General features: G+C 39.9%; 1 protein-coding gene across 3 annotated transcripts in view; it reads right to left on the bottom strand.

Annotated features, from left to right (window-relative positions):
* Positions 1 to 20,008, bottom strand: part of LOC115213822 (MAM and LDL-receptor class A domain-containing protein 1-like) — a 382,250-nt gene that overhangs the window by 76,680 nt on the left and 285,562 nt on the right. For all 3 annotated transcript variants that reach the window (XM_036504533.1, XM_029782714.2, XM_036504532.1), the window contains exons 109-114: positions 19,641 to 19,760; positions 16,645 to 16,913; positions 9,781 to 10,009; positions 7,590 to 7,715; positions 5,903 to 6,160; positions 2,529 to 2,675 (exon numbers count right to left, since the gene is read on the bottom strand). In XM_036504533.1, the coding sequence (XP_036360426.1) occupies positions 2,529 to 2,675; positions 5,903 to 6,160; positions 7,590 to 7,715; positions 9,781 to 10,009; positions 16,645 to 16,913; positions 19,641 to 19,760 (1,149 nt within the window). The remainder of the gene's footprint in view (positions 1 to 2,528; positions 2,676 to 5,902; positions 6,161 to 7,589; positions 7,716 to 9,780; positions 10,010 to 16,644; positions 16,914 to 19,640; positions 19,761 to 20,008) is intronic.

The raw sequence follows: 20,008 nt of genomic DNA, 5'->3' as shown, positions 1-20,008 counted from the left end.
CTACACGTTTGCATTATGTTATATATACAATAATAATAAAGGACATTACTGTATACATTTTTACAAACCAAGGACGTTATATAGACCTCCTAAGTTAGTGAAGGGGTGCGTATTATACACAAGGTTTAGGTTTTTCAGAGGTACAGCCCTCTAAAAATCCCCTGCGTATTATACTCAAGGGCGGACTATACTCGAGGATTTATGGTAATTGCTTTTTATTTGTTTTCTTTTTCTTTTTCTGTTTTTTTTTTCCCTGAGGATGATGTATAGCAGTGGTTCCCAAAGTTTTTCGGGCTGCCGCCCTCCTTGACACTTGAGCCACATTCCCATCGCCCCTCCCCCACCACTCAGCACCACAAATGTAGACCACTTTCTGTAGAAAATTCAAAACAACTGTATTTCACAAATAAAACTTGACCTAATTAATCCATTGCTTTTTTGGGAGTGGGTGGGTAGGGAAGTGTGTGTGTGTGTATAGGGGGGGGTTACATCCCTGCCCTCCCCTACATTGGCCACCCCATTATTGCCCCACTTTTCTTCAACGTCTTGCTTAATGTTTCTGCCGCCCACAGGGGTGGGGCAGTGCCACCCACTTTGGGAACCACTGATGTATAGCACTGTACACACACACACACACACACACACACATGCATACGACTTAAATGCAAATATTACAATGCAGTGTTGCACCACTTGCATGCAAGCCTATAAAAAAACAGACTGCTGTTGCTGATAGTGATGATGGTGACAATGAAAATGATGATGACAATGACAACAAGGGAGATGATGATGATGATGATGATGATGATGATGATGACGCTAATGACAATAATGATATGGTGATGATGACGATGATGATGATGACAACGATGACGATGATGATGACAACGATGACGATGATGATGACAACGATGATGATGACAACAATGACAATGATGACAACGATGATGATGAGGCCAACGATGACGATGATGAGTATGATGATGATGACAACGATGATGGGACAATACTGATGATTGATGACAACGATGATGATGACGATGACGACAACAATATGATGACAGCAATGCTGTAACACTGTCATAGACTATGACAATGATCATGATGAAAATGATGACAATAATGATAATGATGATGATGACGGTGATGATGATGATGATGATGATAAGGGTGAGGATAATGATGACGATGATAATAATAATAATAATGATGATGATGATGACAGATGAGTTAGCATCTACTGAAATGGAAATAAAAACAAGATTATTAGTCAGCACTTCTTCAGTTTGAAAGATCAGGTCATCCCATAAGTCCCGTCCGATTTTACCTTTTTTAAAATTGAATGAAATTTAAAAGTATTTTAGAATGTCTAATGAAATTAAAAATTATTTTTATGCATTTGTGTACATTTAAACTAATTAAATATTATTTTACAGAATAATAGAATTAAAATGTCTTCCTTTCTAACATGGAAGTATCCAAAGAGCATTTGAATTCTTTATGAGTACAAAAAAGGAAACTCTGCAGCTGAAGCGACTCGAAACATACACTCAGTTTATGGGAAAGAATGCTTGAATGAAAGAACTTGCAAAAGATGGTTTGCAAAATTTAGAAGTGGAGATTTCAGCCTTGAAGATGAAGATCAAACAGGACATCCAGTTGAGTTTGATAAGCTCCTTGAGGCATTACTTGAAGAAAATCCTGCATTATCAGTTGAGGAATTGGCAATAAAGCTTAGTTCAAACCATACAACTGTTCATTGTCATCTTCAACAACTTGGAAAGGTTCCTAAACTTGGAAAATGGGTGCCTTATGAATTGTCAGAAAGCAAATCTCAAGTTGGCATGTGCTCTTCTCTCCATTCTCATGAACTCATTTCACCCTTTTTGGATAGACTTGTAACTGGTGATGAAAAATGGATCTTCTATCGAAATGTTAAATGTCGTAAATAGTGGCTTGGTAAAAGGGAAAAAATTCATCTACAACCAAGAAGGGAACTTCATGGGAAAACGGTTCTTCTCTCTATCTGATTGTAAAGGAGTAATTCACTTTAAATTGTTACCACCTAATGCAACAATCAATGCTCAAGTCTACTGTCAGCAATTAGAGCTGACAATGCATGACCCCACACTGCAAAGATCACATCACAGAAGATCGAAGAGCTTGGTTGGGAAAAAATTCCCAATCCACCTTATTCTCCTGACCTTGCTCCTTCAGACTACCATTTGTTTCGTAGTTTACAGAATCATTTGGGGGACATAACTTTCGCAAGCCAGGAGGAGGTCGAAACTGACATTTAAGAGTTCTTCACTTTGAAACCAAAAGAGTTTTACATTGATGGGATTAAAAAGCTTGTAAATAGATGGAGCAAAGTCATAGATAATCAGGGAAAGTACATTGATGGTTAAATTTCAATTAAATATAACATTTGATCACTTGCTTTCTTTATTCAAAATTCAGACAAAACTTATGGGATGACTTGATATAAGAAATAAAGCTAATAAAATAATATTTGCCAATAGTCTTACCAAAATGATTGCCTAGCGTGTGATCACTGCGGGGTCCACCTCTCTTGTAGATAAATACTCCATAACTGATCATAAATTCAGCATTTGTTGTGGAATCTATCTGCCAACCACACAAACCATATTCGAAAGTGCACTGGAAGAAGATATCTGAACAAAGAAAGCACCAAATATGGTTATCAGTAAAAAAAAAAAAACATTATTTTATTGTATAGTAATATATATAAAGTTTTGTACCCTTGCTAGTTGAGACAACTATATGAATGGTGCTTTTTATGTGCCACTGGCATGGGAGCCAGTCAGGTGGCACTGGAATTGACCATGCTCGAATGGTGCTTTTTACGTGCCACTGGCATTGACCACATATAAAATTGTGTGCCCTTGCTTGTTGAGACAACTATAAGCAGCAACTATATGTGTTGGTGAGAGAAAAGGCATCCAGCCAAAACAAAAAAATACTGCCTAAGAAAATAAAGAACAAGACAACAAAAACTGTTCAACCCATGCTAGCATGGAAAAGCAGCAGTAGAACATGGATGAAGGTGCTGTTGCAGCTTGATGATAATTATGATACATATAAATGATTACTAGTGGAGGCGCAATGGCCCAGTGGTTAGGGCAGCGAACTCGCAGTCATAGGATCGCGGTTTTGATTCCCATACCGGGCATTGTGAGTGTTTATTGAGTAAAAACACCTAAAGCTCCACAAGGCTCTGGCAGGGGGTGGTGGCGATCCCTGCTGTACTCTTTCGCCACAACTTTCTCTCACTCTTTCTTCTGTTGGTCTGCTCACTTAGCCAGTAGGGTGGCATTATTTGAAGGTTAAAAACAATGCGAAGTGCATTGTGACCAGCGATGTGTAGCAACATCTGATAGCCTGGTCAGTCATGGTAATCACGGTGATAAATGATTACTATATATAAACACTACAATGCTAAAATGTTGATTAATTATCTCTGATGCATGGCAGTGGGGTAAGAAATTTGCTTCTCGATCACATGGTTCTGGGTTCAGTCCCACTCCATGGCACCTTGGGCAGGTGTCTTCTACTATATCCTCAGGCTGACCAAAGCATGTGAGTGAAATTTGGTGAACGGAAACTGAAAGAAGCCTGTCACATATCTTTTATCTTTTACTTGTTTCAGTCATTAGACTGTGGCCATGCTGGGACACAGCCATGAGGAATTTTTAGTCAAACTAACCAATCTCAGGACTTATTCTTTTGTTAATCCTGGTACTTATTCTATCGTTCTTCTTTGCCAGACCTCTGTTGGTGTGTTTATATCCCCATAGCTTAACAGTTTAGCAAAAGAGACCAATCAAGTAAGCACCAGGCTTAGCAAAACAATTAAGTACTCTGGTACTTAATTTTTTTTTTTGATAAGCCTTGTACTTAAACCAGGGGTTGGTTCATTCAACTAAAAATTATTCAAGGCAGTGCCCCAGCATGGTCGCAGTCTAATGACTGAAACAATCAAAGGATAAAAGACTGCACTTATGACAATGCTGACAATTAGAGAATGATGTCAACTGTGTTATTATATTCTTTGGTAAAGCAGTCCCTTTAGGAAAAGGGCCGGGAAAGAACTTACGTTAATGAAGGGAATGAGGTGATTTGCCACAGCTGCTTGTAAGCTGAGGATTTAGCATGGCTTACTGGACATTGGGCTTCTCTTGAGGACAGTAGTTTTTAATATCTGAGGCAAAATACACACACATTCACACATATACACACACATGCATACACACACATATTTTTTTTTTTTTATGGCTGCCCCCTCGTTATCGAGTATGGCCATTACACGAAGCTTCACTGTTACTGGTGCTGTGATCGAATGTGACTTTTTAGCCCAGCTAAAGATCTACAATGTCTTGTACAAACTTGGCAACTAAAACCTTTACTGGTAATAGCCGGCTGTAGTTGTAACTGGGCTTCATGTACCTTTGCATGTCGTTTAAGTCCTCCTGCCGAATTACACTCTCTTCCACATGCCCGACAGATATGATTAGTATGGTGTGTTACACCACCACCAGTGGCCAGTTGTCACTCATCTGTCTTGTTTTATGACTACGAAGATGACTCATGAGTCCAGCTTTACTGAGGCAGGGTCTTGCACAGACATTGCATGTTAGAATCAAAGGAAGACCCTTCCCTTCTGGAAGTGTAACAGCGATGCCCTTCCTGACATCCCTCCTTACTTTCTCATACACATGCATGCACACACATACACACATGCATGTAAAAATATACACATATGGATATATATATATATAATACAAAATGGGACAAGAACGCAAAACATCTGGACAACTAGGTGATACAAAAAGGGACAAAAAAACATCCAGATAGACGATACAAAAAAACAAGGACGGGTCATTCGAAGCCTTTTATCCTCAGTCAAGAACTGGATCATCCTCGCAATTTCAGTTGATTAATCTTGAGATTGCTTCAATCAGGCCAACCCCAAGAAAAACTACGCTAAGAGCATTAGATTCCTTGGAAAAAAGCATCAAATGTATACGGAAACAAGGACGGAAAAACAGACGATGTTACACGAATATAAATACAAAAATACAATAAAAATAATTACAGGACATAACAACAGGCGTCTTTCAATTGGGGATGAATTGAATTCAGCTGGCGTGTGTGGAAATGAAGTCTTACGGCAGAGGGAAGAATATCGATATATATATATATATATATATATATATATATATAAACAATTGCAGCATGGAAGCTGTTTATAAGCCATTTAAGAAACACACAAAAACCATTAGATTCACTTCAACATTTAAATTTAATTTACCAAAATATTTTCGTTGCTTTGAGACCAGAATTTTGTCAGTGAACAGATCGTGGTCTCAAAGCGACAAAAATATTTTGTGATGTGATGTGTTGTGTGGTATGGTGTAGTGTGGTGTGATGGTGTTGGGAGGTGGGGGAGGCGAGAGTGGGGAAAGCACAGGTGGGGTGTGGGTTATATATATATATATATATATATATATATATATTATATATATATATATATACATACGTATATATATATATATAGAAAGAGAGAGAAAGAGTGAGAGAGAGAGAGCGGAAGAGAGAGATGAAGAGAGAGAGAGAGAGGAGGAGAGAGAGGGAGAGGTGGGGAGAGAGAAAATAAGAAAAATATTAAAACATCTGATGTCAAATAAGTCAGCATCAAATTAGCAATACCAAATAGGCAGTACCGAAAATGGCTGTGCCAAAAAAAGCCTGTGCCAAAACGTCTCCTACCCATGAGTCAAAGAATTAGATATGGAAATAATGATCTTCTGGGTACTTACTATGAACATCAAGTACACTAAGTACATAAAGTAAATTCTTTTAGTGTTTTACAACGACTCACCTCTTTTAACTGGTGCCACAGTTGTAGTTGGTACTGTAACTATTGACTCACATGTTCCATTCTGGAACCTAATGTCATCCAATGCAATATCACTGGTATACGTCTTGCCACGAACTCCTTCAAATATGATTACATACGTTGTTGGTGATATGATTGTGAAGTTGCCAAGTAGCCAGATGTTACCTTGGTTTCCACTTAGATGCCAAATTGTCCTGTTTGATTGACTGTTCTTATAGAAGACATTCAGGTCTCCCATACCTTAAATACCAAAAAGAAAAAAAATAAGTAGAAAAGAAAGAAAAGAAAAAGAAATATGATAAGAATGATAGTTTATCACAGTTAATAGGAAGCTGAAAGGGTAAACTTGGGTTGCTACACCTGACAGAAAAAGCTGGCCTCCGTGCCAGTGGCACGTAAAAAGCACCATCCAATCGTGGCCGCTTGCCAGCCTCGTCTGGCATGTAAAAAGCACCCACTACACTCACGGAGTGGTTGGCGTTAGGAAGGGCATCCAGCCGTAGAAACATTGCCAGATCAGACTGGGCCTGGTGCAGCCTTCTGGCTTCCCAGACCCCAGTTGAACCGTCCAACCCATGCTAGCATGGAAAGCGGACGCTAAACGATGATGATTAAATGAAATACACTGGCTTTATTTGAATTAATTAATTTTGACAAATGTTGCCTCTCACAATATAGAAACATTTCTCATGGCACCAGCAGACAAAATGGAAAAGGCATTGTCCTGGAGTATGGTGAAGGAGATGCACTGAAACAACCCCTCTGACTCACAGGACTCACACTTGCAGATAGCCCTCTCCGCCCTTATAGCAGTGAGCATGGATATGGTCTGGGGGCTGAGGACTCTGGAGACTTGACCATAAACCTGTCTGAGAGTGACTGATACCTTGACAGTTTAAATAGTTAAAAAAACTAAACATCATACTAAGAAAAACACAAGCAGGTATTGTCACAATAATCCTTCTTTCTGTGGGCCTTCAACTTCTGATGGGGTCACTGGGTGCTGTTATGTTATAGGGTACATTTTGGGTATTTTAATCCTGGTTGGGCCCATCCCTCTCTATGTCCACCCACAGCTAATTTTTCCAGAGAGATTGAAGAGTCAACATTAGTGATGGATCTTTACCATTTATCTTTTACTTGTTTAAATCCCTGAACTGTGGTCATGCTGGGGCAACCCACTCGAAGGGTTTTGGAAAATAAACTGCCACCAGTACGTATGTTTCTTTTAAAGTTGGTACTCATAGCCTTGGGCTGACCAAAGCCTTGCGAGTGGATTTGGTAGACAGAAACTGAAAGAAGCCTGTCGTATATATGTGTGTGTATATATATATATATATATATTATATATATATATATAATATATATATATACATATATACATATACACATATTTATATGTATATGTTTGTGTGTCTCTGTTTGTCCCTCCAACATCGCTTGACAACCAATGCTGTTGTGTTTATGTACCCATAACTTAGTGGTTTGGCAAAAAGAGACCAATAGAATAAGTACTAGGCTTACAAAGAATAAGTCCTGGGGTCGATTTGCTCGACTAAAGGTGGTGCTCCAGTATGGCCGCAGTCAAATGACTGAAACAAGTAAAAGAATAAAAGAATATATATGTGTGTGTGTGTGTGTCTGTGTGTGTGTGTATAGTTTTACATACCTTTTCCATACATATGATACCAGAAAGATACACATGTTGCATTAGTTGGCTCATTTTCCCAGCTACTAAGCCAAGCCCTGTCATTCTCATTTCGATTAAATCGTGTATCAATGTACATATAATGACCTGAAATAAACCAGATAAAAATAATATATGATAATACATTTGTTTTGTACTGGGAATTCATGCCAACTCTGAAGAGTGCAGGGTTACATAATTGAGCAGTTACCTAACATCCTGTTGAACCGCTAGTGCAAAACTGATAGGTAAGATCAACCACAATGGATATATAATACTATACATTTTGATAACATATAAATACAATAATTCATAACTAATTATTATGCTGTAAGATATATATAAAAATTCCCAATCTTCTACATCTATTACTCTATATTACTAACAGTCTTTCTGTATTTTTCTCCTCATTGTTGGCATTTACATTATCATAAATGGTAAGATGAAATCAAAGTTACTGAATATAAGGGAAATAGCTAATACCAGGGAATAGAACCATAGTTACAAAATCTAACAATCATTAGTGACAAAAGCAGTTTTAATACCAAAAAGGCAATCTTTATATCTGACTTAATGTGGATGTTCTTTTAGAATACTGTTTACTATGGTATTCACCTTGAGAGGACCTCTGATATGGCTGCATGGTGCATTAAAGCACACATGTATATATCGTTGGCAGACAAGAATTGTCGGCTATGGGTGCCAGAATTGCTGGATCATGTGATTTTGACATACTGTGACTCCTCAGTGTCAGTCATCTGCTAGCTACATACCAGCCAAATCTCTCTGTCAATGATATATTAAATTTCAGTGACTTCTTTGGCTCTGATGTCACAAATAGCTAGCAGGTTCATTAATTAGCAATGATTAGAAATAGAAGCAGCACTAATAGTAAATGGTATTACAATATCCGATCACCAGCAGCTTATATTCTACTGTGTTCTACTGTGCCACTATCATTATAATGGGTGTAATTAATATGTTTCCATAGAGGTAAAATACCTGTGTTCTCACACACACACACACACACACACACACAAGTCACAGAGGTCGAAGAAAATTTCAACAATGTAAATGGAACTTTGACCCAACTCAACAATCCAAGAGGTTCTGAAGAGAAAATTAAATAAAGTCACACCCACACACACACAGACATTCTCTCTCTCTTTCACACACACACACACACACACACACACACACACACAAGTCACAGAGGTCGAAGAAAATTTCAACAATGTAAATGGAACTTTGACCCAACTCAACAATCCAAGAGGTTCTGAAGAGAAAATTAAATAAAGTCACACCCACACACACACAGACATTCTCTCTCTCTTTCACACACACACACACACACACACACACACACACAAACACATGCACACTCTCTGCCTCTCTCTCTCTCTCACACACACACACATACATGCACATACACACACTCTCCCTACATAAATACACACACTCTTTCACACTCTCTTTCATGCACACACATATTGTCTCTCACACACACATATTCACACACACACTCTCTCATACACACATGCACTCTCTTTCATACACACATGCACTCTCTCTCTCTCTCTCACACACACACAGAGGGGAGGGAACAACATGCAGGTGTATTAGTTTGACACTCAGGAAGAATGGAAAAGTCTTTGATGTTTCGGGCCTACGCTCTTTTTACAGAAAGAAGTGAGAGAAGTGTAGAGGGAATATATGTTCAGTATCAAGTATTGATATGTCAGCATGTATATTATTAGCAACAATATAAATGGCTCTAACTCTAATCGACTAAGAAGCAAAGATCAGGGTTAGCAAGCTGTTTTTATTAATGGAACGCTTGACATTCTAGAAACTTCCAAGAAAAATGCTAAGCTTCTTGAATAATTAAGAATTATGTCTCATGACACAGATGCTTTGAGAAACTTAGCAAAGGGAGGTTGCTCTATAAACCTTCATGCATGAGAGATCATTCAACTATTTAGCTACAGACTACTACAGGAAAAAATATAGCTCGTTTAAAGAACTTGTTTTTTGAAAACTAAAATCTAAATACTGAGATCACATTCAACAAGATTACAAGTTAACAACAGCAATTCATAATTAATATTTGAGATAATTGTTAAAGATAAAATGGATAATTAAAAGGAGAACAAAAAATTCCTGCACAGCTTACCTGAAGGAGAATTTGTGGTGTGATCTTCTGTAGGCCCTGAAACAAAACTCTGTTTGGAACCACTGAATACAATCCAATCAAAGTCGTCCCCATACACATTGGTGAAACCACACATCCCCTGCTCAAAATCACACAAGCCCTGTGGATCACAGGGGCCTGGCAGGTGTTCTATGTCATCCACAGCAATGATTTCTGAATGACCACTGTCTTGCACACTTTGGAATGTCAGCTGAAACAAGAGGAACAAAAACTCGTTTTGGAGATTGTTATGAAAGAATATCTACTTTACTGCACCATTTGTCCCTTTCTAGTGATCCCAGTGACCCAGTGAATTCCACCACCCATTTTGTAATGCTACACCCGGAGTTGCTCTCCTTAAAAAAACTGTCACAAAAGCAACATCTGCTGTCATAAATATTGATTTCAAATTCTGGTACAATTTTGGCCAGCAATTTTGCGAGAGGGATTAAGTTGATTATGCCAACCCCAATGTTCAACTGGTACTTATTTTATCGAACTCTGAAAGGACAAAAGGCAAAGTTGACCCTGGCAGAATTCGAACTCGGAACATAAAGATGGATGAAATGCTGCTCAGCAGTTTGCCCAGAGTGCTCACAATTCTGCCAGCTCACTGCCTTTGCTGCTTGAAATATCAACTGGTTAAACCCTAAAACAAGAGAACCTTCCAGCAAGGCTGTAAAATTATGATTTTATATTTCTTTCATTGGAAGTTTTTTGTCAAACTATTTTAATTGCTTTGTGTCTCAAGGTTCTTGTTAATTTACTTCCATCAAGGCTAGTGTAGTCCAAGGTTTGGTTATCACACTTATAAAGTTCCTTTTTCTGTCTGCCTCTTGTTTCCTTTTACTGAACCCGGAATCATGTGATTGGTAAGCAAGCTACTTACCACACAACCACTCCTATACCTTGTTAATGAAGCAGTACTTAAAATTGTGGTAAATTAGCAGGGGTCTACTTGGTCCTGTTAGTACACTTTGTTCTCTGGGAGGATCACATTGAAGAGGGAAACATTAATAAAAGGAGGAAATATGTTGAGCCACTGGCGTTATGCTAAAGCAATTATTGGCAAGTGAGGTGAGGTCCCATCGGGGTTGGATGCAGAGGGTTTGCAGGCCAGTCCCTTTGCAGAGCTTGGAATATGCTTAGTAATAGACAGAAGGCCATCAGTTTGGCTGTGGAGGAGGCAGAGGAGGCTGCCTCAAGGTGTTTGTGGATCAGGAAGTGTGATTCCTGGAAGGGATAATGCTACCAGGGGTAGTGCTAACAGGAAATAAGGTGGTTGGGTCACCTAGGTAAGGGTGTCTGATGTTGAAAGACATGAAACACCTAATAACCCCAGGGAACAGAGTACATCATTGATGATGTATTCAGGTACTTTGCTGAATGATATAGGAAAAATGTTCAAGAAATTGAAGGATTACTACTTTGCCTGGAAGCAGGAGAGGATTGGCGCCAAGAAAGGGATCTGGCCATAGCAGACTTTACTCCAACTGCTCTTGTGTGACACATGTAAACAGGGGAAGGCAGATGTTTAAATGATGATGATGATGCAAAACATTAGGGAGTTATAATCTGTTGGTAACAACTAGATTCTCTTATTTTCTCCCAGAGCACAAATGATTTGAGAGGAAATATTTGTCTTAGAGGAATCAGATGTAATGTGCATGCATTGAGAATATGACAACTGGCTAATGATGTGTCAAACGATCCAAGTTTAACCCTTTTGTTACCAACCCAGCTGAAACCGGCTCTGGCTCAGTAGTACAAATATCTTGTTTTCATAAGTTCTGCATTAAAATCTTCCACCAAACCTTAGTCACAATTAATGTTCCTAACACTAGCTTAATGATAGCTAAGTTATTTTACTAAATTCTTTGTTATATCTAAAATAAATTGAAACACAGAGCATCTCAAAATAAATGCAGTAACAAAAGGGTTAAGGAACCTGCCAGATGGAGAGAGAGAGAAAGAGTGAGAGAGAGAGAGAGAGAAAGAGAAAGAAAGAGATGCTGGGTGCTCTTCCTAACACCAACCACTCCAAGAATGTAGTGGGTGCATATTATGTGCCACTGACACGGGGGTCAGTCAGGTGGCACTAGTATTGACCCTGCTAGAATGGTGCTTTTTACATGTCACTGACACGGGTTCCAGTCAAGCAGCACTGGCGTTGGTCATGACAACAATGTGTGTATATATATATATATATCAGGACTAGTGACTTTAGGATCAGGACTAGTGACTTTAGGATCAGGACTAGGAGGACAACCAGAAGACGACAAATATGGAGAAGAAGGATCTGGAAGCTTAAAGATCCTGCAAATGGACAGAGATTTAGGGACATATTACTTGAAGCCTCTGACGAAGTAGAAGGGGATAGAGCATCACAGGGGGTAGAAGACAGTTGGACGTTTCTAAGGGACAACCTGCTGAGAGCCACTGACCAGATCTGTGGCTGGTGCAAAGTCCCCTCTCGACCTAGAATAACGTGGTGGTGGAACAATATTGTAGACAGGGCTATTAGAGAAAAGAGACAGGCTTGGAAGGTCTGGAAAAATGGGGTTAGCAGGGAATTGTATCAGACTGCCAAAAGAGAAGCTAGGAGACAGGTTTATTTAGCCAGAGGGGAAGCAGATAAGAAAAAATTTGCCAATGTTCTGCGCCGTGAGGACCAAAGACTGGAGGTGTTTCGTGTTGCAAGACAGTGTGTGAGAGAGAATCGTGATGTGGTAGGAGAGAAGTGTGTTCGCATGGAAGATGGTTCACTTGCGCTAAATGAGGATGCAAAGAGAGAGGTTTGGAGATGCCACTATGAAAGGTTGCTGAATGAAGAAAATGAATGGGATAAAGAGAGTCTGCCGAATGTTGACCCAACAGAGGGACCAGCTATCCGAGTTGATAGTTCTGTGGTAGCTAAGGCAATTAGAAGCATGAAGACAGGGAAAGCCCCAGGCCCATCAGGAATCACTGCAGAGATGCTCAAAATGTCTGGTAGTGTCGGCTATAGCCTAGTCACCCATATAGTTAATCAGGTGATACACAAAGGGGTCATACCCAATGACTGGTGTAGCAGTATAATAGTCAACTGCTACAAAGGTAAAGGTGATGCCCTAGATACAAATAACTACAGAGGTATCAAGCTGTTGGACCAGGTGATGAAGGTTACGGAGAGGGTCATAGCCCAACTAATTAGAGAGAGAGTTAGTTTAGATGAGATGCAGTTTGGGTTTGTGCCAGGGAAAAGTACTACTGATGCTATATTCCTGGTAAGGCAGCTGCAGGAGAAATACCTAGCCAAAGATAAGCCCCTGTACCTGGCTTTTGTTGACATGGAGAAAGCCTTCGACAGGGTCCCCCGATCCCTTATCTGGTGGGCAATGAGAAAACTAGGGATAGATGAATGGTTAGTGAGAGCTGTGCGGGCCATGTATAGGGACGCCGCTAGTAGGGTGAGGGTTGGAAATGAGTACAGTGAAGAATTCCGGGTAGAGGTAGGGGTCCACCAAGGCTCAGTACTCAGCCCCCTCCTATTTATCATAGTCCTCCAGGCAATAACGGAGGAATTCAAGACAGGATGCCCTTGGGAGCTCCTCTATGCTGATGACCTTGCTCTAATTGCTGAGTCGCTATCAGAACTGGAGGAGAAGTTTCAGGTGTGGAAACAAGGATTAGAATCGAAGGGCCTCAGAGTCAATCTAGCTAAAACCAAAGTCGTAATCAGTAGGAAGGTAGACAAATCACAAACACCTTCAGGTAGATGGCCCTGCTCGATCTGTAGAAAAGGTGTAGGTAGAAACTCTATAAGATGCACCAAGTGTAAGCTATGGACACATAAGAGATGCAGCAATGTCAAAGGAAGGCTAACTAGGAAGATGGTTTTTGTATGTGGCAGATGCTCAGGAACAATAAACACTGAAAATGCTCTGAGACCAACTTCCGTCACTTTCCAGGGAGAAAAACTAGAAATAGTTGATAGTTTCCGTTACCTAGGTGACCAAGTCAGCAGCGGGGGCGGGTGTGCTGAAAGTGTAACTGCTAGAGTAAGAATAGCTTGGGCAAAGTTCAGAGAGCTCTTACCTCTGCTGGTGACAAAAGGCCTCTCGCACAGAGTGAAAGGCAGACTGTATGATGCGTGTGTACGAACAGCCATGCTACATGGCAGTGAAACATGGGCCGTGACTGCTGAGGATATGCGTAAGCTCGCTAGAAATGAAGCCAGTATGCTCCGATGGATGTGTAATGCCGGTACTCACACTCGGCAGAGTGTAAGTACCTTGAGAGAAAAGCTGGACCTAAGAAGCATCAGTTGTGGTGTGCAAGAGAGACGTTTGCGCTGGTATGGTCATGTGGCGAGAATGGATGAAGATAGTTGTGTGAAAAAGTGCCACACCCTAGCGGTTGAGGGAACCTGTGGAAGAGGCAGACCCAGGAAAACCTGGGACGAGGTGGTGAAGCACGACCTTCGAACTTTAGGTCTCACTGAGGAAATGACTAGAGACCGAGACCTCTGGAAGTGTGCTGTGCGCGAGAAGACCCGGCAGGACAAGTGAGTCCACAACCCGTGGCCTTCTACATGGGATGGAGCCAGCCTACGTATGCATACCTTCCCTTCTTGGGACACAAAACTCTACTTGTGAAGACGTGTTGAGGCAAGTGAGGATCAGAATCGAAATCGATCAATGGAAATTGCGGATGTGCTACCAGTGCCGGTGGCATGTCGAAACTCTGCTTGTGAAGACCCATTGAGGCAAGTGAGGATCAGAATCGAAATCGATCAATGGAAATCGATCAATGGAAATTGCAGATGTGTTACCAGTGCCGGTGGCATGTAAGAGAACTTTCCGTTTCGCGACCGTTGCCAGCACCGCCCCGTTTCGTGTCCGTTGCCAGCCTCGCCTGGCCCTCGTGCCGGTGGCACATAAAAAGCACCATCCGTTCGTGGCCGTTTGCCAGCTCTGTCTGGCACCAGTGCGGGTGGCACGTAAAAAGCACCCACTACACTCACGGAGTGGTTGGCGTTAGGAAGGGCATCCAGCCGTAGAAACACTGCCAGATTTGACTGGGCCTGATGAAGCCTTCTGGCTTCACAGACCCCAGTAGAACCGTCCAACCCATGCTAGCATGGAAAACGGACGCTAAATGATGATGATGATGATGATGATGATGATGTTAGTTGTTTGTTTGTTCCTTCTCGAGCCACGCCTGGCTCATAAGGGCCGGTTTCCCGATTTCCTTGGCATATAGGTTCCCCACCTGGATGGGACGCCGGTCCATTGCAGGTGAGCTGCAAGATGCAGGAGGAAAGAGTGAAAGAAAGTTGTGGCGAAAGAGTCAGCAGAAGTTCACCATTACCTTCTGCCGGAGCAGCGTGGAGCTTAGGTGTTTCGCTCATAAACACACACATCGCCCGGTCTGAGATTTGAACCCGCGATCCCTCGACCGCAAGTCTTCTGCTCCAACCACTAGGCTATGTGCCTCCATATATATATATATATATATAATATATATATATATATATATATATATATATAAGGGATGTAAAAAGCACCTTTCGAGTGTTGGGCTTCATGGAGGCAATGATGAATGGCTGAAACCTTTGGCATTATCATATTGTGCTTGAGAAGAAGACCCATCAAGCCAAGTAAAATTGCAGTTGTGGCAGATACTGGGGTCACACAAATGGCATCCATGCTGGTGCCATGTAAAACCATCAATTACACTCTTGGAGTGGTAGGTATTAGGAAGGGCATCCAGCCATAGAAACCATACCAAATCAGACTGCTGCCTTCCAGCTTACCAGCCCTGGTCAAACTGTCCAACCTATGCCAGCATGGACAATGGATGTTAAATGATGATGATGATGATATACATAAACATAAAGATATATGAATAATAACAAAGGGTAAAATTAATTAATTAAGAAGTAATCAATAATTTCACCAAGTAGAATTCGGCATGACAAAAGGACCATTTCATGGTAAACTTAAGTTATACTTAATAATACTTAATAAAGCAAATCTTTGCTGAACCCTAATTATTAAGTAAAAATATATGTTAAGGCGGTGAGCTGGCAGAAACGTTAGCATGCTGGGCGAAATGCTTGGCGGTATTTCGTCTGCGTTACGTTGTGAGTTCAAATTCTGCCGAGGTCGACTTTGCCTTTCATCCTTTCGGGGTCGATAAATTAAGTATCAGTTACAAACTGGGGTCGATGTAATCGACTTAATACCTATGTCTGTCCTTGTTTGTTCCCTCTGTGTTTAGCCCCTTGTGGGTAATAAAGAAATAGGTATTTCGTCTGCCGTTGCATTCTGAGTTCAAATTACGCCGAGGTCAACTTTGCCTTTCATCCTTTCGGGGTCAATAAATTAAGTACCAGTAACGCACTGGGGTCGATATAATCGACTTAATCCGTGTGTCTGTCCTTGTTTGTCCTCTCTGTGTTTAGCCCCTTGTGGGTAGTAAAGAAATAGGTATTTCGTCTGTCTTTACGTTCTGAGTTCAAATTCCGCAGAGGCCAACTTTGCCTTTCATCCTTTCGGGGTCAATAAATTAAGTACCAGTTATGTACTGGGGTCGATATAATCGACTTAATCCCTTTGTCTGTCCTTGTTTGTCCCCCCACCTATGTTTAGCCCCTTGTGGGCAATAAAGAAATAATAAACATAAAAATATATACTTACTTCTATATATCTATATATAAATATAATAATTATTATTTGAGGGAATATTAATCCTAACTTAGAGAAAAAAATTCAAATTAGAAATACTAAATCAAATTTCACACAATATAATATATATATAAAAATTAGAAAAAAATCACCTTTTATATATAAATATAAATACCTTATAAGTTACTCCCAGTTGCTGCAATGGAACAACAATGTTTGCATGGCCTTGCCACCATTCTTTTCCTTGGTTTCCAGTACGTTCCCATACTTGCCGTTTAAAAAAGCCTGTTTTAACATACAGCTGAAGTGCACTGCTATTCTGTACATTCATGTTGTACCAAAATCTTAAACATGATTGGGAAGCAGGCGGGAAAGGCGGACTTGTCAGACGAGCAATTTTTGTTCTTCTTCCGTATCGGGAGGAAGATGCATAGACGTAGTGACCTGAGAGAGAGAGAGAGAAAAAAAAAAGAGAAATTGTAATTTGATTAAAGAAGAAAGACAACAGATAATGAAGAGAGAGAGAGCTTCTAACAATGAGAAAAATGGAATTTAAATAACCTTTATATATTTCAGGTAGAAAGGCCCGTCATAGGAAGTTAATAGATTAAAGGTATGTAAATTTATAAGGTGGCGAGCTGGCAGAAACATTAGCACGGCGGGCGAAATGCTTAGCTGTATTTCGTCTGCGGCTACGTTCTGAGTTCAAATTCCACCGAGGTTAACTTTGCCTTTCATCCTTTCGGGATCAATTAAATAAGTACTAGTTACGCACTGGGGTTGATATAATCGACTTAATCTATTTGTCTGTCCTTGTTTGTGTTCTCTGTGTTTAGCCCCTTGTGGGTAGTAAAGAAATAGGTATTTCGTCTGCTGCTATGTTATGAGTTCAAATTCCGTCGAGGTCGACTTTGCCTTTCGTCCTTTCGGGGTCGATTAAATAAGTACCAGTTACGCATTGGGGTCGATATAATCGACTTAATCCGTTTGTCTGTCCTTGTTTGTCCTCTCTGTGTTTAGCCCCTTGTGGGTAGTAAAGAAATAGGTATGTAAATTTATGCAGATCCTGTCATGTTCATTATCATATAGATAATGACTCCACTTTTGCAACATTCAACATGGTGGGATCTAAGTAAACTTTGATATCCTTAAAACATTTATTTCTTATACTGGGCCTTTGTGCTTGAAATATATAACTTAACTTACCCATTATGCATTGTTAGAAGCCCTCTGTTTTCCTTATTAGTTACTTTACTTATACATACATACATACATACATACTACTTGCATGCATACACATATACAGACAGACAGATAGATAGACAGACAGACAGATAGATAGACAGACATAAGAATATACCTATACTAAACTATTGAGGAATCTACGGCTTCTCTTTGCAGATTACAAGTTCAGGTTTATACCTGTAATTATTGGGACAATGGGATATGTAACACCAATCATGACAAATTAGGCATCTCAAAACCAGAAAGGAGAAAGCTGATTTGAAGACTACAGATCCAATCCATCACTGGAACTGTAAAGATCTGTAAAACTTTCCAGAAGTTTATCATTTAAATACATATGAACATATTTAGACATACAACTATATGCTCAAGAATACACATTATTATTATTATTGTTATTATTATTATTATTTCCTTAACACAGCTTCTAACACTGGAGATGTACTGCAGTGTCAGCTGTTTACTACCAGTGAACTAAAGTAATACCTCTTATTTTTCGAGCACCTTCCAGAGTATTTGAGCGGTCCCAAGCAGTGCTGTTTTCTGCAAGTGTTCCACCCTTATTGCAGCCCCTAATTGTTCCATGTACTTCTCAAGATTTTTACTCACTATTCCCAGCGCTCTGACAGTTATCAGTACTACTACCACCCTTTCCATTGACCACAACTGCTTAACCTCCCAAGCCAATATGTCATATCTCTCGACTTTTCTTTCTTCCTTATTGCATACCTTGTTGTCAGCTGGGCATGCTATATCTATGATCCAGCATAGTTTACCCTCCTCCACCATCAATCATTTGACTGTGGCCATGTTGGAGCACCACCTTTAGTCAAGCAAATCGACCCCGGGACTTATTCTTTGTAGGCCTAGTACTTATTCTGTCGGTCTCTTTTGCCGAACCTCTAGGTTATGGGGACGTAAACACACCAGCAACTGTTGTCAAGCGATGTTGGGGGAAGAAACACAGATACACAAACATACACACACATACACACACACACATGTATATATACAGATATACGACAGGCTTCTTTCAGTTGCTGTCTACCAAATCCACTCACAAGCCTTTGGTTGGCCCAAGGCTATAGTAGAAGACACTTGCTCAAGGTGCCATGCAGTGGGACTGAACCCGGAACCATGTGGTTCGTAAGCAAGCTACTTACCACACAGCCACTCCTATGATTATTATTATTATTATTATTGTTGTTGTTATTTTTATAACCATTGTATGTAATATTAGTTTGCAGGGATTTTGTTTTGAGATTTGGTGACAACAGCATCATTCCCTGAATCTCAAAAATCTTTCTACGATTTTTTTCAAAATGCAGGATTCTACTTTTCTGCAGGTTGACACTGCAAGTCTCAATTCCAATATCCTTCAACCGTTTAGATGGCTGTGTGGGTGTTGTAGCCTCCCAGGTAGTATATTATTATTAGCGGAATTCCTCCTGGCTTGTTCTGAGTTCAAATTCTGCTGAAGTCAATTTTGTCAGTAATTTCTTCAGGGTCAGTAAAATAAGTACCAGGTGAGGACAATGATCAATGGAATTGACTAGGCCCCTCCCCACAAATTTCTGGCCTTGTGCCTATAGTAGAAAGAATGATTATTATTATTATTATTATTATCATTATCATTATCATTATCATTATTATTATATGTTTGTGTTGAAGGTGGCGAGCTGGCAGAGTCATTAGCATGCCAGGGGAAATTCCTGGTGGTATTTCATCCATCTTAATGTTTTAAGTTCAAATTCTGTCGAGGCTGACTCTGCCTTTCATCCTTTTGGGACTGATAAATTAAGTACCAGTGAAACACTGGGATCAATGTAATCGACTTGCCCCTCCTCTCAAATTGTGCCTATAGTAGAAAGGATTATTGTATGTGTGTGTTTAGGTGTGTAGTTGTGTGTATTTTCATTGAAATACCTGATTTTGTTCCAGTAGTATGGTCAGGAATTTGGCTGAAATAAGTTGATTTTCTCCACAAGTTTGTCAGTTTAGTTTCAATTGTCCAGCCACATGTATCCACTTCAAAATCACATGAACCTGCATTAAATAATACAAATAAGTAAATAAATGGAAATAAAAACATGAAATTGTTAAGATTACTTCAGGAGTTAACAGTCATATATTCAGCCAACCCTTCAAAATTGTTGTCCCTCCCATCATACTTATATTCAATTTTCTTTTAACAGAAAAAAAAAATATGGACAAAGAATCAATTAAACCCAAATGTATATGTGCATACATACATATATTTATAAAAAGGAAAAAAAAACAACAAACAAAAGCAG

Source organism: Octopus sinensis, linkage group LG7, assembly GCF_006345805.1.
Source record: "Octopus sinensis linkage group LG7, ASM634580v1, whole genome shotgun sequence".
NCBI classification, from domain to species: domain Eukaryota; kingdom Metazoa; phylum Mollusca; class Cephalopoda; order Octopoda; family Octopodidae; genus Octopus; species Octopus sinensis.
This window is presented reverse-complemented; position numbering and strand designations above follow the sequence as displayed.